Source organism: Hyposmocoma kahamanoa, unplaced genomic scaffold (genome assembly GCF_003589595.1).
Source record: "Hyposmocoma kahamanoa isolate Upper Pololo Valley unplaced genomic scaffold, ASM358959v1 78, whole genome shotgun sequence".
In the NCBI taxonomy this organism is placed as follows: Eukaryota; Metazoa; Arthropoda; class Insecta; order Lepidoptera; family Cosmopterigidae; genus Hyposmocoma; species Hyposmocoma kahamanoa.
The window spans coordinates 11920080-11945361 of NW_020653945.1; the positions used below are offsets into that span (position 1 = coordinate 11920080).

At 37.0% G+C, this 25282-nt stretch overlaps 1 protein-coding gene and 1 long non-coding RNA gene across 2 annotated transcripts; one reads left to right on the forward strand and one right to left on the reverse strand.

Moving 5' to 3' along the window:
• Positions 1-9698: 9698 nt before the first annotated feature.
• Positions 9699-18271, reverse strand: LOC113233059. The gene is made up of 5 exons (XM_026468023.1): positions 17713-18271; positions 13949-14956; positions 13590-13868; positions 12610-12751; positions 9699-9832 (listed from the first exon to the last, which is right to left on the reverse strand). Exons 1-5 carry the CDS (start codon positions 18088-18090, stop codon positions 9699-9701), a joined length of 1941 nt encoding a protein of 646 aa, XP_026323808.1. The 5' UTR covers positions 18091-18271.
• LOC113233060 lies at positions 9721-13342 on the forward strand. Its single transcript, XR_003310670.1, has 3 exons — positions 9721-9788; positions 12034-12170; positions 13110-13342. It is a non-coding gene; the product is annotated as an uncharacterized LOC113233060 (long non-coding RNA).
• Positions 18272-25282: the final 7011 nt, after the last annotated feature.

The window sequence follows — 25282 nt, forward strand, 5'->3', positions numbered from 1 at the left end:
TTAATTAATACAGTGAATAGCGACATCTCTCGCCAGGACTGGTAGCTGTAAAGGTACTAACTGGGTGATAAATCTGTAATAGATTTCTCATAGATGGCGCTACGACTAAAAAGTCGTTGAAAGACCAAGTACAAAGACACGACGCCAACACATAGAAAAATTCGTGAGGTCCGTTGGTTCGTTCCGTGGCTTAGTTGGTATAGCGTCTGGCACGGTATGCAAGAAGACGTCGGTTCGAATCCGACCGGATCGAAGGAATTTTTTCTGAGTGTTTTTTCTGAGTGTTCGATCTTTGTATTAATAATTATAACAAACTAGTGGAGTAATTTCACAAAAAAAAAAAAAATTAATTCAAAAGGTATTCACAAGATTTGGCTTGCCATGGTCAAAATTAAAGGGAGTATGCACTGATGGTGCACCTTCTATGGTCTCTTTTCTTATGGTATTCTTCTATTTTAAATGAAAAAGCAACAGCATTAAATGTGCAAAAAGATTATTTGATAGTCCTTCATTGCATTATCCACCAACAGAACTTGTGTTCTAAGTCCATTCGACTCTAGCATGTTATGGATGTGGTAGTAAAAACCATCAATTTTATTCGATCTCGAGGGCTTAACCATCGTCAGTTCAAGGAGTTCTTGGATGAAATATCCGCTGAATATAACGACGTAACATATTATTGTGGAGTCAGATGGCTGAGCAAAGGAAAAATGTTGAAACGGTTTTACGAGCTTAGAAATGAGATAGCAGACTTTATGAAAATAAAAGATAAACCACTATCTGAATTGAGTGACCCAAAATGGATATGTGACTTAGCATTTCTGGTCGATCTAACAGGCTATTTGAATGATTTAAATTTGAAACTACAAAAACAAGGACAGTTAGTAAATGATTTGTACAGCCATTTGAAAGCATTTCACGTCAAACTGCGCTTGTGGGAGTCACAGATGCTATCTGGTAATAGTTACCATTTCAACACGCTCTCTAGGTATGAAAATATTGCTTATGCTCAATATGCTGAAGAACTCAAGTTACTGTCGGAACAATTTTCGAACAGATTTAGCGATTTCAAAAACATGGAAGACTGTTTCAGTTTATTTGCAAATCCAACAAAAAGTAATGTACAAAATGCTCCAATACACTTACAAATGGAGTTGATCGAAATTCAAGAAAACTCACTCCTAAAATCTAAATTTGAAGAAGTAGAGTTGTGCGATTTCTACAAAAAATACCTAGAAGAAGACAATTTTCCGCAGCTTAGAAAATTCGCAAGAAGATTGATTTGTGCTTTTGGCAGTACTTATAAATGCGAACAGTTCTTTTCGATGATGAAAATTAATAAATCAACACATCGTACAAGACTGACTGACGATAATTTGGAAAATTCTTTACGTGTTTGTATCAGTGGAATTAATCCAAATATCGATGGATTAGTTTCCCAAATTCAAGCTCAAGTGTCTCATTGATTGACTTTGTAGTTTGTAGCAATTGCAAATTTATCGATTTACCGATATGATGTTGTACCATTTTTTTAAATTTCATTTTTTAAATAAATTGTACTAGTACTAGAATAACATTGTGATATTATTTTATGTCTGACATCTATTGACACTAATTACTTTAAAACTAATCACTTTTAAACGCGGCCCGCGAACCTATTTGCATACTAAAGTTTGACCCTCAACATGTTAAAGGTTGCCCATACCTGATCTACATGCAAAATGTACTATTTCGGTGCTAGCCGTAGTTTAATTTTTTAATCATTTTTAATTTATTTTGGAAGTTGTCGAACATTAAGGACTATGTTGAAAGAGGATTTTCAATATAAGGAAACAAAAAGCAGCAGGAAAGTAGTAAGGGAAAAGCATGATATTCGCTAAAAATATTTCGAAAAAAATTTCATGGATGAATGTCGCACGTAAAAAGGGGAATCGTAAAGGAAAAGATAAAAAGAAAAAATGTGTAAATTCATTTCACATCCTCACTCATTTATAATAGTGGTGAGCATAGATTTAATATTATATACCAATAGGTACTAATGAACTAGTGAGAATAATGGGAAAAATATTTGGTTCAAGGTACGTAACACTTGAGGTTGCATAAACGTGTCAATAGTGATGGTCGATGGTGATTACAATAAACAAACAGTGCAGATCAATTAATGATTAAACGAATTTATCTGTACGTGAAGTTCGATCATATTATACGAAGATAGTCGTCCGAAGAGATAAGCATAGTACTTGGAGTATCGCATAAGTGCGGCCACTTTTACACGTTAGTTGAGGGTAGAAAAATAAAAACCACCGTTCTCTCCGCCGCCGGCGAGGGCCAGTAGTGCGCTGTTCGCTTGCCGTTCTCATTTAGTGCCAAGATTGACATTTCACGACAAATAGGGTGATCTGTGGGAGGGTGGGATGCTAATCTCTTCGGAAGAATACCTTCGTTTAATTATGATCGAACTTCACGTACAGGTAAGTTCGTTCTTAACAAAAAAATCATGGTCTTTAATCGTAATGCATGTACCTACATGTACATACCTAGCATTTACAAACAGTATGAACTTGTAAATAATTATTAGTGACAATTTCTCAAAATACTTTTTTCAAATGAATCACCTTGAGTATCTAAAACCACTTTATGATAGAATTTACCGAATGTGTTCGACGAACCCGACCACCCAGCTGTTCTAATAACATCTAGATTAACGCCTACCCTTAGTGCCCTAGATGTGGTGGCATGTCGAGTAGTGTGTGCTGAAAATAGAGATACATCATTGCCGCTAGAATGCAGAGTATCCTTAATCCAGCGGCATAAAGTCAGAGATGTAACAGACCTATAAGGACCATAGATATAGGAAAAAATATCTATGATAAGGACGCCTAAGACTAATGAAAAGAAAATCATAATTACTTACTTCTAAGGTTTTCAGTTTTTTCTAAGTTACATCTTAAAGTGGAAACTGGACATATTTGTATTTTCTCAGAAAATGAAGGAAGAATTAAAATAGGCTGTAAGGATTCTTGAGGTTTTAATAAAATCAACAGTTTTTAGGCTATTAGAAAATTGTATGTTGGAAATATGAATTTTTGAGAATGTCTGCATTGTATGCGCTGTTGACAGTGCTAATAAAGTCATTAATTTCTTTGAAATTTTTTCAATGGACAGATCTTCGTTAGGGTACCATTTTTCTAAAAAAATTAACAATATTGAAGTATCCCAAGTGATGCTATACTTTGGCATAGGAGGCCTCGGTCTAAATATGCCTTTAAAAAATCTATATGGTCATCCTTGCCAATATGACTGCCAATTATTAGAGACAGTGCTGATCTACAGCCATTTAGGGTGGCGTCAAAGGTGCAATTGTGATAAAACATCAAGAATGGTAAAGCTCGATGCTTCATAGAAATCAAAATTATAATGACAACAATATGTGTACCATTTTTTCAAACAACAGTCTTACTGTTTAATCGAATTTTCCGATAGGGAAGCAATCTTCACGCCGACAGCAGAAGGCGGAATATTTCTTTTCACTAAAGACTTTCACAGAGCAGCCCTGCAACCAGGATACATCGCTGGTGCACGCTACGACTGCTGGAATGAGAGATAATCAGGTTGTTGGATGGTTTAAAAATAAGTGGTTCAGAAACTAACAGACTTATACAGAAGGAACCATGGCTGCGTAGGCCATAGAGTAACGACAGTTATGCCTCTGGCTTTATCTTGGCTAATTTTTCTCAATGACTTAAGGATGATAGCGAATGGCGGAAACCCGTAAAAGTAAATATTGGACCAAGAAATCGTAAAGCGTTAACGGCAAACGCGTCAGGATCTCTCTGCCATAAAACAATTTTTTTACATTTAGTCTTAATTCGAGTGGCATAAATATCAAATTCTGGCTTGCCAAAATGGTTTGTAAACTTTTTGAAAGCCTTGTCAGAGATCTCCCATTCTACATCTGGATGGTTTCGTCTTAATTCAGAGTCAGCTACAAAATTATCTTGTATCGTATTTACGCAGCGAACACAAATATCTTATATTATGCCGTTCACACCATTACCACAATTCCCTAGTGGCTTGCGTGAGGTGAGGAAACCGAATACCACCTATACGATTTATGTATGAGATTGCTGTAGTGCTGTCTACTCTTACAAGAATTTGGCAATCAGAGATTTTTAGCAAAAACTTTTAAGCCGAAATAAGCTGCAAGAATTTCTAACTGATTAATATGTAATAACAATTCCTCTTTATTCCATTGACCGTTGGCAGTTTCCGCACTGCATGCGGCGCCTCACCCGTTGAGGCGTCGGTGAAAATTTCTAAATCATAATTTTCCAGTTTCGATTTTGTTGACAGAAATATCAATAGATTTTGACCACCAATCAAAGTCTGGAACGAGTGAAGGTGGAATGTTCACGTATTTTTCATAATTTTCATCATCTCTTAAGTTTAGATATACACCGTTAAAATTTTTTGTATGTAACCAGCCGTATTCAATAGCAGGACATGCAGAAGTAAATAAATCAACTAATCTAGCAAAGTATCGTATTTTACAAATTTCTAACTTAGAAAATTTATTGAGTTCAGATTTAATGTTAATTCTCTTTCCCGGAGGTAGCTTTATTTGGAAATTTTGAGAGTCTATAATAATAGTAATAATAACGTACACACTCAACATAGCCCCAGACTAGGGAAACCCTGTGTCGCGGGTGCCATGGACCCACACATAGACAACCACAAATTATACCCAAACTCACGAGATAAATAAAAGTAGGCCATACAAATATTTCTCCCGGCCCGGGAACCGAATCTGGGACCTATGCGTGGCAGTCCGGCATGGTAACCGTTCGACCACGGAGGCAGAGTTATATTATGATATAGCCCAAGAATGTACAAGACAGAAGGCACCATAACACTTTTTTCTTCGTTGATAACAAAGCCTAAGGGCAATAGAAGCTTTTCAGTAAGCCAATGCTTTTCAGTATAAAACAAGTTACATAATTAAACATTCTTCTCGAGACCTCCCTAATAAAAAGATATCATCGAGATACCCGGTGGAAAGAAGCCTGCTAACCTGAGTAATTTTAAAACAGGTTTCATAATTTTTGTAAATACAAAAGGTGCAGTATTTAAGCCAAAGGGCAACACATTAAATTCGTAAATTTTATGTTTCCAGGAAAAACGTACAAATTTTTTTGAATCTTGGTGTATTGGAACTGAACAGTAAGCATCTTTGAGGTTGATTTTTGTCATGTAACAATTTTTACTAGTTCGAAAATCTTCTAATTTGAAGTAAGCAGTATTAGTGAATTTATGGAATTTTTTTAAATTTAAAATGAACCTGTGTTTACCATTTGGCTTAGGTACCAGAAAAATATTTGAAAAAAAAATTTTTTTTCTCCTGGGTCACATTGTGAAATAGCTCCTATAAAGAGAAGATCGTCAATACCCTCTTGAATATGTTTTTTGTCCGAAGAAGAATTATCACCTTGAATTACGGATGAGGTTACAGGAATTTTATTACCTCGATCAAGCTTAAAATTGTAGGGTCGTTAGTTATTTGAGACCACTGATGTATAAAGTTTGATAATCTACCTGTATATTTTACCTCGTTTAGCGATGGCTGCGCTTGGAAGTCGGCAGAGAGCTCTTCGATGAGCTGACGGGCTGATTCTTGGGAGCAGGTAGGCGAGATCTCGCGTTCCCTGTCGACCTGTGGTTCGAGGGAAAACTCTTCGAGTTTCAAGTTGTTTTATTAGTATTCGATTTCCAGGTGTTCTGCTTCGTATAGCTTGGAGTTTGCTTTCGCTCTGCACTTGTTTTTGTTATAGCTTTCGCAGATTTAAGCGTTTCGGCAATGTTCTTACCAAATAAATGAGAATACATTTTTGTAAGTAGTAATTGATCTTTCATTTCTTTTTTCAGTGAGGCAAGGATCAAGAACCTTCTTGTTAAAGAGTCACTGTATTGAGTGTCACAAATAATTCGACCTGCATCCATCAATAATTTTAATAAATTAGGATCTCTATTGTTCTGGGAAATTAATACGGTAATTGCTTCACATAGACATGCAATTGCACTAGTTACTTGTCGATACCACCAATGAACACTACGCCATCTTTATTTTTTGGTCATCTTCTGTTACTTTTGTAAACAGCCATATTTATTTGCCTTAGTAAGTATGGCTGCTTAATATAATCTTAATTGTGCTCCCTCAATTTTGTGAAAAAAAGAAACAAGAACAAAAAAAACTAATTTTGTAAAAAAAAAGAAACAAAAAACAAAATAAAAACAGAGCAGGTCCAAAAATTAAGTTGGCTTAGTGTTCATTGAAGGTATCGTTGTTTTTGTTTCTGCTCCATGCCGCCAAGTCTTTTTAATGTTGTTTTTTATATAGCCGCTTTGACTTCGGGATTTATCTGCGGAGCATCATTTAATAAGCAGTTAGCTGGAACCGGATATTATTCTCGTAATTCCTCCCGAGTTTATTTGCTGAGTGCATTTGTGGCTATATGATCGAATCTTACAGCAAGTTCTTTTTGAATGTTTTTGCCGAGTGTTTTCTGTACAGAAGGGTATCTAACTTCTCCAAGGATATTTGACATATCACTGCTCAGCTCTGACACTACCAAGGGATCAACATTCGAAAGCAAGGCGAGCGGTTCGTTAGTAGGACCTATAAGATCAATTATCTCGTTTGAGATAATAGGCTCTGCTGTTGTAGACGTAAGGTGCTGTGTCGCGAGACAAGTCGTCGCTGCGGGACTGAGTTGTTGAGCGTGAATTTGCACTTGAGCAACCGCGGTGCTCGATATATTATAACAATACGAACCACTTTCATTACTAGCAAGGGCGCCGCAAATAACGCAGATAGAAAATAATCAGCGCAAAGGCTATAAAAAAAACACATGAACACGTGTCTTCAAAATGAATAGGTTTGTTTATGATGCGCGAACACGCACTTGCTAAATTATAATTTATATTGTGTGCGTAAACACACTTCCATATTAAATTGGTAATTTTCATAGTTAAATTACCGAAAAAAAAGTATACAACTGCGAAAAAGCATAAGTATTATGCGCAATCACGCATTGCAATTGTCAAAATGTTTATCGCGTTGTTGAATGTACCTTCTGATGGGCGAACCGGAGCAAAGCGAGCGTTAACGTAGTTGGCGCAGTTCACTACGATGCGATGACGGTGCAGGCGATGCACATGACGACGATCTTGATAAATCTGAGGAACTTGATGATATAACTCGTACACGACGGAAACGGTTTCGTTCCAATTTTATTAATTTTCTCTTTAGTTCACTGATTTCAAGAGCATCACTCTTGCGTTTTCTATTAGGCATTGTTTTTTATAGGAAGTATATATACTACGATGTTATATGAGAGCGGAGAACTTGCGAAGTAGCCTGAGCACGTAAACACGAATGAGAACAGGCAAGCGAACAGCGCGTCACGGGCCCTCGGCCTCGCCGGCGGAGGAGAGAGCGGTGGTTTTTATTTTTCTACCTACAACTAACGTGCAAAAGTGGCCGCACGTATGCGATACTACAAGTACTATGCTAATCTCAAAGGACGAATACGAGTATAATATCAAACAATTACTGTATACTCAGTTATGACCAAGCCCACATAGTATGATGCTTAGACTGTGTTTTTTTCCATCCTCTAAGGTATGCTGGCTATTTTGTTTTGACAGATTATAATGGTAAGGTCAAATCTTAATTCATTATCGAAAAAAATATAATCGAATGCGGGTCACATTTAAAAGTTTTTAGATTTATGACTAGAATTGCAAGGGTTGCAAGTTTTAATAAAACGAAAATAAAAATACTTTTTTTTTATATAATATATGCGTTATTATTCTAAGGATATATGTATGTTTATCGCATTCGCTCTGGACCTTTTGGGGGAAAAGCGTCGTTTTTATTTTGACTTTCAATTATTTTGTGAATTCTAGCTTAAAGTGGAATAGGATAGTGCTATTGTGCCTCAATCGAAGATTAAAACGCGAAATTATACGAATCTCGAACTAAAATACCCGTATCGGCCCGTTTTAAGGAATCCCGAGTCAACCCAAGCACGCCGCCTCAAATTGCCTATCCTCTTTGTGACAGCCATGTTTACAGAAACATAATTAAACTTCATGTTTAGGCTGATGGCTTTGCCAAAGCCTTAATAAATTTAAAAAAAATGTATATCATCAATTCGAAACTGCTTTGTTTTGCATTGAGCTTTGACGTGAGTTTGCCGGAGGTAGAAGTTGTACTTGCCACCGATCCTATAGGTGACGATCGTATTAGAATATTTTTTTTTTCAATTTCGGATTTTGAACAACAAATGCAGAGTTGTGTCGTAAAATTATACATTCCATAAATTTTGCTGCACGTCACTTTTGACAACAATGTAAAATACAGCAATTAACTCCGTCAGCGTATTATGAAACTTATGAGTGGACAAACGTCAAAACGACCATCATAGTGTGCCGTTACTATAGTGATGAGTGAGAGTGAGTGAGTAATGCACCATACATACCATAATAAATTATCAGTTCAACCTAAAACTCTAGACAAGGCTCTAGACAGACAGACTGCATTACAACTGCACTCCGACTGCAAATTTGCAGTTAGAATGCTGGTGGTCCAACTTTTTTTTTTTTTTTTTTTATACATGACAGGCAAATGACTCCACTCCACCTGATGTTAAGTGGAAAGTGGTATCCAAACGCGAAGGAACCTAGTGCAGCGATGAAATCCTCACTGCACTAGCCACCTCCACCCTGCCTGCCTACAATATGCCTTTTCACGCCTCGTTTGAAGGACCCCATATCATAAGAGGGAGGGAAGACATGTGCCGGAAGGGAGTTCCATTTGTCAACCGTGCGGCAGAGAAAGGAGCCACTGCAACTCGACCGTGCAGCCCTATTGCAGTCGGTGTGCAGTTGGCACGCAGAACTAGAACCTAAAGCCACCAATTCTAGCTTGGTTTCAGCAACATAATATTCCTCATGAGCTAAGTGCTCTTCTACGCTCTGATTATTTTTAAGTTCATTCTGTCGACCTCCATGATTGCTTGGAATAAATTGCCATCTGGCAAAAAGGCCGCTTATGGGGACAAGCGGCCTTTTTGCCAGATGACATGTGTTGGTTTTTGCATTTGTTCTTGTATTTTCATTATTGACTTTACCAATTAATTAAAATCACTTGGATGTTTTTTTTTATATAACAATTTTGGCGAATAGAACCTACTATTAACTAATTCACGAATAGTGGGTAATCAAATGTTATATAGATGCTGTGGTTCTCTAGTGTGGATTGGTGCTGCGTTATCCCAGCGGCTAGCATGAAGTAATAAATCACTGTTTAACTTTAAAACGGCGTATCGTAGATCGTAGTATAGATTAAGTATCTACTTTTTTGCTACTAGAACTGATTAATTCATGACTTTTTAGCTGACTAGTCAAAGTTTAAAACTCAATTGTAGTGACACACTCTAATTTCTACCAGAAAAGAAATTATGACAATTCTGAAGTGTGTGCTGATGAACCGAGGTGATGGGAAACTTCGCTACCCTTTCTAGATTATCCTCTAACCCGTCGCAAAATTTGTGTTCGCGTGACAGATGTTTTCGTTTAAAAACATTGAAAAGATGAAGGATTTTGTAAAAATGAAAGTCCCAATAAAGTAACAAACACTATAATATCCTGGAATTGAGCGGGTCCACCATTTTGCCGGCCATGAGCGCCACGTGGATGCTGGCGTCCATCACGAAGTAAAGGAAAGGGTAAGTCGCCATGAACTTTATAGGCTGCTGGTTGGTCACGTACCCTGTGCCGAAATTCCACTATGAATTCTTCTTGAGAGGACGAATGACTCTTATGAGATAGGTATACAAGGCGTCTATGGTACTAAAATATAACGTGCTTCGACATCGCAACTATAATAATGTGGGTACCGTCATATACACAAGATACCTGACCCCCAATCGACTTTGTGGACCTTTTGGTACTGAGCACAAAAATGTGGAGAAAATTGTTAAAGAAACTTAATCTTTAACTTGTGAGCCGTAAAATTTATTTTGGTATGACTCCCTGGTCGTCTCATTAGTTAATGACATTGTAAGAAAGTTTTAAAGCCAATTTGATCTTTAACGTATAGTTCTTACTTAAATACAGATTATAAATTTCAACCAGCTATAGTAAGGTCGTCGTGGCCTAGCGGTTTATGGATTGCTTTGCAAGTTGAGGCAAGCATGGTTCGAGTTACATTAAAAATAAAATATTATTTGGCTATGATTATATAATATAGTATTTTTTTTGTGTTTAACCTCAGGATAGGTGTAAGGAATGTCTAAGTCTTGTTCATATGAAACAATAATTTCTAATTTTAATAATTCCGTTAAGTAAGGCATATTATTAAAACAAGAAAGAAAACTTTGAAAGTAATTAAAAGTGAATTAAATGGGAACGAAACGCGGAACAATGCGTAATCATCGAAGACACGATCGTATGCAAACTGCAGAACGATTTCGTGATTTGTTAATCTATCCATATCCTCTAAGATCCATACCCACCCTACGCTTTATTAATAATATCTACCCACTTTAAGTAATTTGTAGTGAGCAAATATTGCGATTTGTCACCGTTAACATTAACAAGTGAAACAATGCTGATAAAAATATAATGATTAAACAAAATAGTGCTCGTAGAATCGAACCACGGATATTGTAACTAGCAGTCCATACAACAAACCGCGTGACCAATTTTCTTGGATGTTAAGTCACGAAATTTAATATTGGTTTTAAAAATAAGTTGATCATCTTCAAGCAACACTCCGCTGTATTACTTACATGATAAAGTTGAAATTGCTTCAATTTTCTTTGTTCAATACGTAAGATGGCTCTCAGAAACAAAAGGTCGGTTTGTGTACGTTAGGGGGTCAGGTATCTCATGTATATGACTATACATTTGTTATTTAAGAATTGTACACTCAATGCAAATTTCTATATTTCTATTCATTTAAATTCATTTGTAAAACGGGGCACAATTTTTGTTTAGGTACTTACAGGAAGGTAAAGTTTTATTGGTTTATAAATAAGTAGATCGTTTTAAAATACGGAATAAATTAATTCCACCTCTAAGACACTTTTATATTATTGTATTTGGATCAACATCAGCTGAACTATAAGCGCCAGAAAAAAATGTCTACATATTACATTTATTTATTTATTTTCGATTGATTGCAGTAAGGACACGATTCACCCTTTAAATTAGATTAGCTAATATCAGTGAAAGCTCATATGTATGTTTGTTAACGTTTACAAACAATATTTATTTCAAAACGATGCACTTGTTTGAAATACTAGCGTTCATATCAAAATCGCTGAATCTAAATAATTCAACAGATAGCTGGCTGCCGGCGACAGGAAGCAATCATCCAGTAATTTCACTAGTTACGATCATTTACGTAATTGAAATCAACTATCAGGGAATCATCATTTTCATCCCACGATTAAGCATTTAGGTCGCAGTAACGTTGATGCTGCGATTTCGTTTATTGTCGCTGGTTCCTAGCGTACCTAGACCGCGTAGCGGGGCGCATACCGCGAGAGGGCGGCGGCCCGGTGCATCAATGGACGCAAATGCGCGTGTCGCCGTGTTGCGCCACCCGCCGGCCGCCGGCAGCCGACCGCCGAGACAATGGATGCAGCGCGAACTACTCTCGCCACTTTGCACCTCGGTTTTTACACACTTTCGGCAACAATTATCTCACTCCCTGCACCGGAAAACGAGGACACCGGGCGGCATTTTGATCGTATAATTACCATTTGAGATTGCTAGAGACAGATTAGTGGACTAGCTGTTGACATCGTATCACCGGCAATTCCTCAATTTCATTTTATACTTATGATCTACATCATAGTGATATAGATGACAGTAACGTTTAACCTTATTGTAATGTAGTCATTTTGGATTATCATGTCCTTCATGGTTGTAGATTTAATTAATTGTGGAAAATCAATTTTGTAGATTTTCGGAGCGCGTCAATGTCACAAGGATTTTCCGGCGGAGGCGCCGGCGCGTGACGGCGCGTTGCGATCCCGGTCTTGCTACGACCCTGCGACACGCGTGGTCTGCATACGATGTTGCTCATATTTAACTTAACCGTAGGTTAACCTAAATCATTAAAGATTATAATAACACGTGTTACTGTAACATAATATAGACACACTTTCGTCCTAGGTTCGTTTAACGTTTTAAAGTAGTCGATGGAAGTAAATAATATGATATCTCACCCTTGGTGTAATAATAAGGCTAAATCTTCAAAATGACAACTTTTCAAGAGAGAAGTTAAAGATTCTACGAATGAAATTGGGCGATAATTTTTTATGCTTAAATAGAAGAGTTATAAAATTTCACATACGTTTCAAGTAGTTCGTAGGTATTATTTTTATGACTTTCTTTGTTTATGACTTATGGATAAAAGCACTTTAACGTATGATTACAACGTATGATTACACGTGGCTTTATTTTACCAAGGGTGGATATTAAGTACCTCTTATGGATTTCCTTCGTTAGAAAACTACAATACATTATAGAGCTTACAATTCTTCTTCTGGTCTTCGGGTTGATACTTGCGGATGGCAACAGAGACAGCTTGCTCAATGCTGCGAACGTATACGCCCGGCTGGTGTGTCATCGGCGTAAAGTCGCGTTGTCTCGGTTCGAACACATCTCTGATGCCCAACTGGGGAAGGGATCACAACTACTACAATTACTATGTTACACATATAAATTAACAAACTCCCTACTTACCTACCTGTAGATAATATCAACTACTACGTAACGTGCATTCCTGATTAGCATAACAATTTGTTATGTTAATGTGTGTTGTTATATTCGTTATTAAAAGCGTCTAAACGTTGCGAACTCATTTTCAATGTATAGAGCTATCTCTACCATAGCTCTATAGCTATTATAGATTTTTCAGTGAACTTCTATACAAAAAGAAAAAGAAATGCTAAGCAACCTGTTTATCATCAAATTTGGTCTCAGTTTTATATAAATAATAACGTATAGGTAATAAACAGAAAATGTATTTTCAGAATCAGCTTGGATAGCTCAAAATACCTACAGATTATGTAATATATCAAACATACATGACTTTGACTTGAGCCATCTCAAGTCAAAGTAATAAAAACTGGTAAGTACCTAATTTAACCATCATTTTGTGTACAAAACTTAGTGAGTAAGCATAGAACTTCCACCAAACTTACTTGCCTAATTGCACGTTTCCATCTCCTATCTACTTTACTGCACCGGGTGTGTGTGTGGGGGGGGGGGGGAGATTGGGTATAATCCAAGAAGTTAAGTGCTACTACACTATAAACTGCATTGACCGTGAATTGCCGGATACAATTATTTTGATTGCCGAAGTTAATAATAGAATCGGTAACTTACGAATCTTGTGGTACGTAAATTTTATACGTATACACTACGTTTATACGATAATAGAGTTTACATTTGGTCCATCAGTATTAAGTTTCCTTTTGATGCATTGAATGAAAAATCTGATATTAAAATACCTTTTGCAAATCCGTTGTTAATGTCACATGCCCCTTCACAGTGAAGCTGGGTACGATAGCCCTGACTCGACGAGGTCTCAACGTGGAGTACACGTCAGAAAGGTCTGATTCTCGTGCCATTCTTGCCAAGAGTCTTCCTAATTCCGCTGCACCTCCTCTTGTAGGTAATATAACCAATAGGTAATATCGTTCGCTATCCAATGGGAGACGCAGAGCAGAAGCTTCCAAATGCGGTAAATATGCATATTCTAATATGGTATCATAGTTCATGTAAGTAACCTGTTGATTATGATTAAAACATTAGTAACATTATATATCTACATACTTACTTGCAAGCTACTTGGATTCTTGGAACTCACCCGAACGTTTCTTAAACCATTTACTAAAAACATAGAGTTATCAACATTTGAACCCGGCGGCGCATCTGGTACTACCGGTATGTCATAAGATCTGTAGAACAAATAATCGTCCACGTATGGCGGATTTGTGTAAATAAAGTTTACTATTGATTTCTTCTTTCGCTCTAATGTCTCTAAAGCAGAGTCATTACTAATAGTAGCTATTGTGGGATTTGTAGTAATGTCTGTAGATGATACAGTTTGAGTTTCTTGGGTTTCTGATATTACAACTGTCGTACTTTCAGTACTTGTACTTTCAGTGGTAGATTGAATTGTACTCTCTGCTGCGGTGGATTGAGTAGCCGTTGTCGACACATCTGAAGTAGATATAACGTCTACTTCGTTATTCACTGTGGCTTCCTCTGCTGTCGCTATTGAAATTGATGTAGTTGCCGGTATAGATTCTGTTTCATCAGGTGCGTTGGAAAGAACAGTCGTTGTCAACTCATCCGGTATAGGTACTTCAGTCATCATTGGTGTTGTGTTAGCTTGTGTTATTACTGTACTTGCTTGAGCAGTTGTTTTAGAGCTCGTTTCTGCTGACACAATAGTTTCTTGATTGACTGGACTAAGTGTAGCAAGAACAGTGGTGCTTTCACTGTTAGGCGCAGAAGAAGGACTTATTGTAGTCGTCGGGGTGGGACCGCGTATGTCAACGTCACTTAAAGTTTCTGCATTCGGATTTAATGTGGTTAAAGTAGAGCTAGTGTCTTCACGAGCTGGAGGGCTTTCAGAAGTCACAGGAGTGGATGTATTACCACTCTCTGCGGGTGCTGCTGTCATCACTCCCGGAACCGCGGTAGTGGTACCATTCGTACTGTTAGTTGATGTCAGAGTTGGCAGCTGATCATTATTGTCCAGATCAAAACCATAAAACCGCAGCACTTTTTTATATCCTTCATTAAAAGTAACGTTTTCGTTGTTTAACGCCAAACCTGCAAGAAATCCTTCTTCTGGAACGAAGTAGGTCTGAAATTTCAAAAACTTAAGTCAATTCAAGTAGGTAATGCGTAGTACCTACTAGTAATATACTACATACCTATCTATCTGATGCTATCACGCTTTAAGTTAAATGAAGAAAGGCAAAAAATGTAACGTGTTAGCTTATTCAATACATCGTGAAGTGCTTATTATACTTATAGACCAAATTTTAACATTTTATTAGCCAAATAGAAGCATCGGAAGTCATTTGGCGACAATGCCAAAAGAAAGGCATTGACTACCGTGTTTCCCTTCCATTCTGTTGCTATTGTCAGCGGCTGATTAGTTTTATACAAAACTAAAGCAATATCTAATGCCGGTGGACATTGCCCTAGGAGCATAAAGGTATTTTATAGCACAGTTGGTTAAGTACCAACACAACATTATTATATTTTGATTCATCGTTCTCATTCTAAATTTCCTTCAGCCACAATACGACTTAAAAGTTTATTAAAAATAAACCTTATACGAGTATTGTTATCCCAAAAATGTTATTTTCAAAGATCATTAGGTACTTTATTATTGAGAGTGCGATATGATGAATGATATACATTTCACGACGTAAAATGATACGGGCAAATAAAAAACATTATTATATACGAAGGTAAAGATTCTTTAACCATTGGTCGTCTGAAACTAACAATGGGTTAAACATGAATCAGGGCAATTTACAATCTGGGACCTGAACTATCTTTGAAGAAGAAGTTTAAAGAAATTCTTATATCTTATCACATTACATTTATGAAAATGTACCTAATTTATATTAAAGAGAAGTTTGTTTTTAAACTTAGTGGTAGACATAATATTAATACGAGGAATAAAAATAAATTTGCAGTGTCTGTTACTCGTTTTCACAAAGTCACAAATTCATTTAAGGGGCAATTATACGCTTCTACTTTATAATAAGATTTCGGTTGATATTTAAGTATTCAAAATTTGTCGTTTACGAGGTCTAAAACTATAGTAAGACAAAAATTGGACATTATACAGCTTTTTCAAATTGGGATGACAAAAATCCATGGTAGTAAACACGTTTAGCTCTTGCAGGTTGTCACGACCTACGGTATATAAAATAAATATTATAAAGTGATTGTAAATGAAAAATCTGTACAAATGTTGTTGTTCAAAATGATTTCGAAGTATAGTAATTAATATATATATATATATATAGTAAAGTAATATATCTTAATTACTAAGATCTATATGTACGTATTTTTGTGGAGGAATAAACGTTATTATTATTATTATTATTATTATTATTGTTATAGTGATATCTTTTAAGACTCAAGGGGAACGTCATCAACTCATTTATATATAGCACTGCTGGGCAAGGATCTCCTCTCAAGCTAGAGTTTGGGCCATAGTCCGCCACACTGGCCCAATGCGGTTTGGGGACTCCACACGTTTCTGAGGGTTATGAACCTTCATCGACGTGTAAGTTTCATCACGATGATTTCTTTCACCGAAAAAGCTTGTGGTAAATTTCAATTAAATTTCGCACCTCAATTTTTTTTGAGAATCTCAGATGTGCGAGCCCGGATTTGAACCCACGGCCTCTACTTGAGAGGCAGTAGGTCAAACCATTAGGCTGCCAAGGCTTATAAACAAGGTTAAACTATGTACTTTATATCCTTTTAACCTGGATACGCAGGCCCGTCTATTCTCCACAAAACGGAGTCCCTTTCACTTGATTCCGACTTTTCGTGATATATCCATACCGATAGCCGACCGTCTCCAGCTACTTGGAATGGACCTGTCGCCCAATCTGAACTTCGGCAAATACATTGAATCCATGGCCAAAAATGCAGCCAGAAAACTTGGCATCCACCGGGACAGTTGCTTCAGCTGTACCAAGCACAAGTCCGGTCGTGTATGGAGTACTGCTGCCACTTATGAGATGGATCTGCTAAATACCAACTGGCCACCTTGGATTCAATCGACAAGCGTGCCAAAAGGCTTACAGGTGACTTGAAATTAGTAGAGGCGAAGCTGCAGATCTTTGAACACCGCCGTAAAGTTGCCTGCTTATCGGTATTCTACAGGACATATCACGGGGAGTGTGCGATGGAATTGCATAATTTGATTCCACGTTCCCCTTTCCATCATCGGGGTGAGTAGACGTGGGCTGGGATTCCACCCCTACGTTGTGGATATTCCCAGGAATCGCACGAAGCGTTTCGCCTCCACATTTATATGGCGAGCGGCTAGATAGTGGAATTGGCTACCTGCGGACTTGTTCCCCGAACGCTATAACTTTTTCAAGGCAAGAGTGAATAGGCATTATTTAGGTGTGCGTGCTACATCGTCGACTTATTATCACTTTCCATCATGTGAGATGGAGGTCAAATGCGCACTTATTATATATATATATATATATAATAATAAGAATGTATATATAATATATTATATTATATATACATTCGTATATATGTAGAAATATATTTAAGGGCTTGTTTAATTGCAATTAAACAAGTTTCACTATACGGCCTCCTCTGAAATCGTCAAAAATAGGAACATACCTGTATCAATAAATTAGAAACTGCTATTACCTACATAGGTCTTCCGGTGCGCGTTTTGAAGAAGTAAGGGTGGCAGTACCACAACCACACTCCAAATGCGTACGATTAGACGTGGAGTTGTGGAAACAAACATGTACCTACTTACATGACTCATAGACACGTACAACACCATCATACGGTTATTATAACACTTTTTTACATTGTTTGAATTTAGACAAGACTCACTTTTAAAGTGCGATGAATATCTCTGAAGCCTATCCTCATAACGTTTCTGTTCCACGGTAGCTGCATCGCTCGCTGGATTTGGTACGAAGACTCACTGTCTACGCCCTCGTAAAGTGCGACGAGGATTCCCATTAATCCGTAAGGCGAGAACGCAATATTGTTGTCATTCAAAAAGTTGTGTTCAGCTAGCACTTCCAGACCAAATCCATTAGTAACATCCACCATGTGTGCAAGTGGCGTTCGCCCTGTGTCCCACAATTTGATTTCTACCGGTACCCCGTAATCGTAACATAAAGTCATTTTGAATGTAGCGAATAGATAGACAAGCCCCGCGATGACGCCTACGGCGGCGCAACGAACGCGTCCGCCCACGGACATGGTGATCGCGGTTCTGACACCGCTTCAGTGACCACGGTCCACGTTTGGGCTAATCTTGTGGCTAATTAGCATTGAGCCCCGGACTCGGTGAATGCCCTCGCAAACTTAAACCACAAAAGTTCGGGAAGGAATCGTAATGCTAACCGTGTGCTCTCGTCATCAGTTACAATTATTTAAATAATCGCGTTCGCATATTCTGGACTGGAAAACTTCTTTGTTCACTAATGTAACAAGGAACTTCATGCTTAAAGTAATGTATTTGAATATGCTAGAAGTAGAATTTGTATTTTTAATTATTCAGTGAAATTAAAATGTCAAAATCTCTTTAATGGGAAAGCCAAATACACTTGAAATCGTCACATTGATTAAACACTATTTATTTGTAAAGCAGATATAGAGAATTAATTACTTTTGATTTCTTTGGATGTTTCCGTAGTATTTTTATATCCCACAGGATTTAAATGCTTTATGATTATAACTCATTGGGTGCGTCACAACAGTATCAGTATTATCATAGGGTCAAAAATTTGACCGTGTAGAATAGTAGAACAGATAGATATTAACTACCTGGCAGAAATTTCTATGTCACGGGGATGTTACGGGCGTATTTTAATTTTGCAAATGATCCTCTTTCTTTATTAGCCCATGTATGTTACATCTAACTACTGCGCACGTGTCTGTAAGTAGAGAGTGTAAGTTATAGTTCACAAAACTCATAATTTTTCCCATATTTTTCCTGTAGTGAGCCAGATCCCAAGCCACTGCCTATTAGTCGATCACACTGCGATGAGCTGGAAGTAAATTGCAAGTCTAATTGCAATCCTCCGGTTGGACCTGTAGGGCTAGTACGATAGGGCGCGACTTGCGCGAGAGCGATATAGAAATGTGCGTTCTCTATGCAAAGCCACCAATACAGTAATGTTGGCCCAGCGTTGCAGAGTGAAGGCCAATACCGACGTGTTGCTTATGTGCCTTGCCCTGCCGGCTCTTGGTGTCGCTCGCCTAGCTGGCCGAGTGAAGGCGAGCGCCAACGTGTATAGACCTCATTTAGCGTGGTTGGTCACAATTCACTGTCGCTCGTGAACACTTTATTTTTGCCATCCTCTGAAGTGACCAATTATCTCACTTCGGAGCGGTGTTAGTTTTTCTGCACCAATCAAAGGCCTGCGTTAGGCCAATAAATGTTTACACATTTGTGAAAAATAACATAGTCAAATTAATAACTTTTGTAAGTACCATGTTACTTTTTGTTCATATTCATATCTTAGTGACATGACCATGGGACCTGTAAAGCGCCTGAAACGTTGGTTTACTTGAAAAAACAAATATACCGAAAAATTTATTCATTTCCAAAGTTTTGAAACGTTAATGGGTTGGAAGTGATTACACGTCGTATACGTATGTATAAACTGCTCAATGGTCCACAAACAATGTTTTTCATTTCCATTATCGAATTCACCGCGTCAAGTACCTACTCCACGAAACAAATCGTCTTGCGCTATACAAACTTGCAAAAAATCTCTCCTGCTTCCAGTCTAGCCAGGGTGGAATTACATTTACATTTGCAATTACATATGTAAGGAACATAAGCCTATTTTTTACATTAATTGCTAATTTTCTGTTTTATAACACTTTTTTCACAATGATCACATTGATTCAATTTATCGATTACATAAAATATTTGAAAACATTCGAACATTTGACCTATGCATGCCGTTGAAGTTCCAAGTTCCCTATTCATTAACAGGCAACCATCGAAATTCAGATTGAGACACAGACATAGTATATCTAGATCACAGACATAATCTAGATAGACGCCGCAAGTGTACGTACTTCGCGTGCCCAAAGTAAGTGAAATTCACTTAGTTGCCGCTGCTACACTACAGAACGTGCTCGACCGTTATCGTAGATAAACACTATTCGAAAACGCGAAAAATATTGTGCGATAATAAACTGCAAAGCACCATAACTGTGGGTAAACGGGTAAAGATTTTACAATATTTTGTCAGCAGTAACATTTTCATTTGTCTTGGCATTCATCAATTTGATCAATTACCAACAGAAAACCATCTAGCAAAATTAATGAAGGCATTACCAACAGAAAACCATCTAGCAAAATTAATGAAGGCAGCCGCAAGTTCATATATTGACGTGCGTTTTCTTTATTTAAGTTAATCGATAAGATCTTCTATTACAAAAAGATGTTATATATTAAGCTCATTTTATTGGAAGGACAATAATTTCAACATTTGAAGTCGATTAAAAATTAAAATCTTAATTTTTTTAAATAATAACAAGTAAAATAAAGGACGTAACTATTATTATTCTACTATATTATTATTACGACTATTTGTAATTAATTAATACTCTACTAATAAAAAAATATTATATTTAGAATCGATTAATTGAATGAAATACGCGTGTTTACGCGCATTCCGTTCAATTAATCGATTTAGAGCGAGCGGCAGGAGGTTTCCATCATTAAATAGTTCATGTGACGTCTAGTGGATACAAAAACTGTGGCACGCTCGGTTTTCATACAAATTGCTGTACTTGCGGCGTCTATCTAGACATATGCATGTCTGTGATCTAGACAGATGCTGCAAGTACTTAAAAACAATTAATTATTGATTAAAATGCGTCGCTGCGGCATCAAGGGGTGCGGCAGTAGAAAAGGCGGAAATCAACCGAACGATGCATGTAGATTTTCGCTAAAAGACAGTAGAACCGTATATGTGGTCCAAAAACAGTAGATCTACTGGAAAAACAGTAGACCTGGCAAGACTGCTTAGAATTGTTAGAATTAGCGATGGGCGAGTCGAGTTATTTAACCCGGTTAACTCCAGTTACTCCTATAACGAGTCAACTAGAGTTACTTTTTCATGACCTGCCCCGCCCGCCGCCGCCGTCGAACCGAATACTTCATTCATACAGCACGTCGGTGACCCTCAGAGCACGCTCGAGTCGCGAACGATGGGCGAGTCGAGTTATTTAACTCAAGTTATTCCCACAACGTGTCAACTCGAGCTATACTTTGTGAACTCGAATAGCAAAAATTGTTAAAATAAAGGCCAGCTATGATATGTATGACCGATGAGCATGTGTACATACGTAAGTGTGACCGAGAAGTCAGAGATCCATAAATAAAATTCAAATATAAAAAAATTATAACAATTTTTCTGCACCGGACATTGCATCTTCATCATTTTCTTTATCACTCTCGTCTTCATTTTCACTCTCCTCTGAAAATCGTTTGTGTTAATAATGAATCGTTCCAATAAATCGTCAAGAACGGCATCGTGACCATGAAACTTTTTTCTTCTTTTATTGCGTGGTCACATACATTTTTCCATTCTTGTACAGTGATAGTGTCAACTTTTTCTTTCGCTAACCTCATAATTGTATCCATATTCATCGACACGTTTTTTTAGCCACGTATCCTTTTATTATTGCCCATATATTTTCAATTGGGTTGAAATCCGGGTGGCAGGGTGGTAGACGAAGGACGCTGTGACCATGTTCTCTAAGTAAAGTGCCAATTTTATATTCAATAAATCTTTGTTTGTTTTGCAGTATCAATTGATAGAGTTGTGGTTTAAGCATCGTTGTAGAGTGATCGATATTGCGAAACTTGAGCCAGTCAATCATATCTTGTTTACGACTATTTTTTTTTTACTAGTTGGGAGCGGGATTTTCTAACGAATTGTGGTAAAATGCATTGTCTATCACCACAACGCTATTGGGCTTTAAATTTGGAATTAATTGCGTTTGTAACAATTTCGTGTAGTTTGCTGCATTCATATTATTATGGTAATCACCACTTTTTTTATTTACTTTGAACATCAGCAGTGCATTTGGTATGAAACCGCCGGCGTGAACTATTATTAAACGATTTCCTTTACAAATTGGTTTCTTCAAACCAGAAGTGCTGCCATCTGAATAAGATTTTGAAGAAGTGTGAGTCGTGTCTATAAACGACTGGCCGGCCCTGAATGCGATATTCGGAAATTTTAATCAAAAAATGTATACGTAGATAACGTACCTCATGTTTTTCCATTAGAACTTTTCTATTATCTTCTGTTCTTTTCCATTTAAATCCTAAAAGAGACACTTCTTTACGCAATAACCAAATTAAACCTGGATAGTTTATTTCTCTTTTCAACTTTCCATGTGTTCGTTTCATAGTTGGCACCTCTTTATCAGTAATGTGAAAGTTGTGAATAGTTCTTCGGATTACCGCTTTATCAAAATCGTCAATGATAATGATATCTGGTCTTTTTCGGAGATTTAAATTTGCTTCCGTCTTCCAAAAGACGTTTACCTTCCAATAAAACTCTTTGGACAGTGGTCAGCGGAATTCCCGTCGATGTCGCTACCAATTAATTGGGCTGATGTAGTGACACTTGACATGTTTTTGTCGTTCATGTCTTTAAAATAACTATTTCAATTACACAAAATTTCCTTTTGCTTGGCTATTTAAAAATTTTCGTATACTTCGTTTATTTGTGTTGGCAGCCATTTCACTAAAAAATCGAACACAAAAACAAAATATTAAGAATTAAACACGTCACGCTACTACCAGTACAAGAGGTGAAGTGTGAAAGGTGCGCGGCGGAGTTGCGTCGTGCGAGGGATGCACCGCGCCTCAGGCCAATTGACAAAAAGCAGTTTAAACCGATTTAAACTTAGCAAAGGACGTGTCGCCCTCTAGGTCGACGTCACACCTACACTATCTATGTGCACTCACGCAAAGCTCAGCTTAGGCCTCGCGGACTGTAACACGAGTTGAAACAAATGCAAGTCGTCGCATTGCTACTTGAAGGGTCGTATTCCAGAACTCTGCTCAATGCTCAAGTCAGGCCTTGAGTATTATTCAATCACTGGAAATACGACCCTAATGGCAATGACTTATTAGTATGATTTCTAGTGCTCTAAATCATACTCAAATCCTTAAAATCCTTAAATTAAAAAATTAAAACTCTACTCAATGCTCAAGTCAGGATTTAAGCAAACTTGAGTATGATTTCAAGCACTGGAAATACGACCCTAATGGCAAGGACTTGAGTATGATTTTCAGTGCTCACTGCAATACTCAAGTCCTGACTTGAGTATTGAGTAGAGTTCTGGAATACGACCCTGAATGTGTTTTGAATGTTACCAATATCTTTTTAATTTGTGATGTTTTCGTTTTACTTTAAAAGTGTAAGTAATATTTTCGACATAAAAGTGCTTACAGTATAACAGCTCCCGTCCTAACGGGAGGCGCTATTCACAAACCACTAAGCGCTATTAGCGTTATTTCTCGAACAAAACTTTCTGCCACTTTTTGAGGGGTAGGAGGATAGTACTACAAGTCAACAGGTGCACTCAAATGCAATATTGAATTGTGTCACTCACTATGGTCTCACACAAACAAAAGTCTATAACACTATAGTCGTCACCAAATAAGAGGCCAAATTTGACACTTGTCATCGTGACGCGAATAGGGATGTGGACTAATCATATCGGTGACCACATTATACGATTATCACGAGAAATAGATTCAAAATGTTGTGATTGTTTCGATTATTTTTCGGTTGATTGTTGTTCAGGGGGCTTAAAGGCCAAATCGTGCAATTCTATTTAAAGCAATTCATTTATTTACAGAATACTTTGCAATTCTGTAGCAATTCCTCCTATTTTCGTAAAATTGTCCCACATTCCGATGATTTGTATCCAATTTTTTTAATTTCGATTTTATAATATTTATAAATGGTTTATTACGAGAATTTAGTGTAAATAAGTGTGTTCATCGATAAAACAAGTACATAAAAATATTAAATTACCAAGACAGCAAGGATTTCATACATTTTCAATTATTCGGCAATAAGTTAGAAGTTGTCAATGTCAACAACAAATAATCTCAAATAATGTTCATATTTTTTTCTAATTTTTTTTGTTATATTTTTTTCCGAGAAATCGAAGTGATTCGGTGAAATTCGACGATTAATTGTTTATCTTTATTTTTTTTAAATAGCTTGAGGACGTAACCGTTTTCAGGACCTTTTGGAGTAACTCAAAATTGCATTTTATTTTGGAATTCTTGCGAAAACAGTACTTCAAATGTGTTTTGTTATATTCTTAGAATAATAACGCATAGAAACCTAGCCCGCACACGCTAAGTGAGGCAAGTTAAAGGCTTCCACACGGGCTCCCAGGAGCGCGCGGGCTGTTAGTGCTCAAGGTCAAATTGCACCGCGAACAGCTCCAAAATTTTTTGCTAAAAATGACGAAATGTGCGGTAAATGGGTGTAAAAATAGAACAGACAAACATAAAATAGACACTAACATCACATTCCACAAGTAAGTAATGCGTTTCAACTCATATTTTTATGTAATTATTCACTAAAACAGAAAAATAATTTCGCGGCAACAAGATACGAAAGTGTTGCAAAGTAACGAATTTTTTTTCTCCCCATTTTGCTATTCTGTATCAAAATAATTATATTACGTAAATTTTAGTGGTGCCTATAATTTCGATTTATTTGCGCATCTTGAACTAATATTTACTTGAATAAACATTAAATGTTTTCGTTAACTCCTGTAAATTGATTGGGACACTTAATTATTTTATAATACTTTTAACGGCTCTGCGTTCATGCTTTATTGAATAATTATTTATTTTAATTTTATTTGAATTGCAGCACATATTGCAACAAATTTACAGTAAATATTCATTTCTACTATAGTTTTGGCACCACCAGTACAACTTTGATAGCTTATTATATGTCTTTCTTTTCGTAACTCAAGCGAAATATTTTATATTAAAATATTTTATTTTCTTAAAAGGGGAGCATTCTTAAGCGATTTTTTAATCTATTTTAACAGTTATTTTCTTTAATGTTTGCTTATTGCATTTTCGGTTTTAGGTTTCGAATATGGCACTTATTTCTAAATCCAAGATGGCGGGCGCGATTTTTCGAATAATGGCAAGTTGGGTATCGTTTTTGAGATGTTTGGGAATGTTCAATACAAATATGGCACTCATTTCTAAATCCAAGATGGCAAACACGACAGTTCAAACAAAAGCAATATTCGTAATGAGCACCCCCAAATACCTCGAAAACGATACCCAACTTGCCATTATTTGAAAAATCGTGCCCGCCATCTTGGATTTACAAATAGTGCCATATTCACATTGAGCATCCCCAAA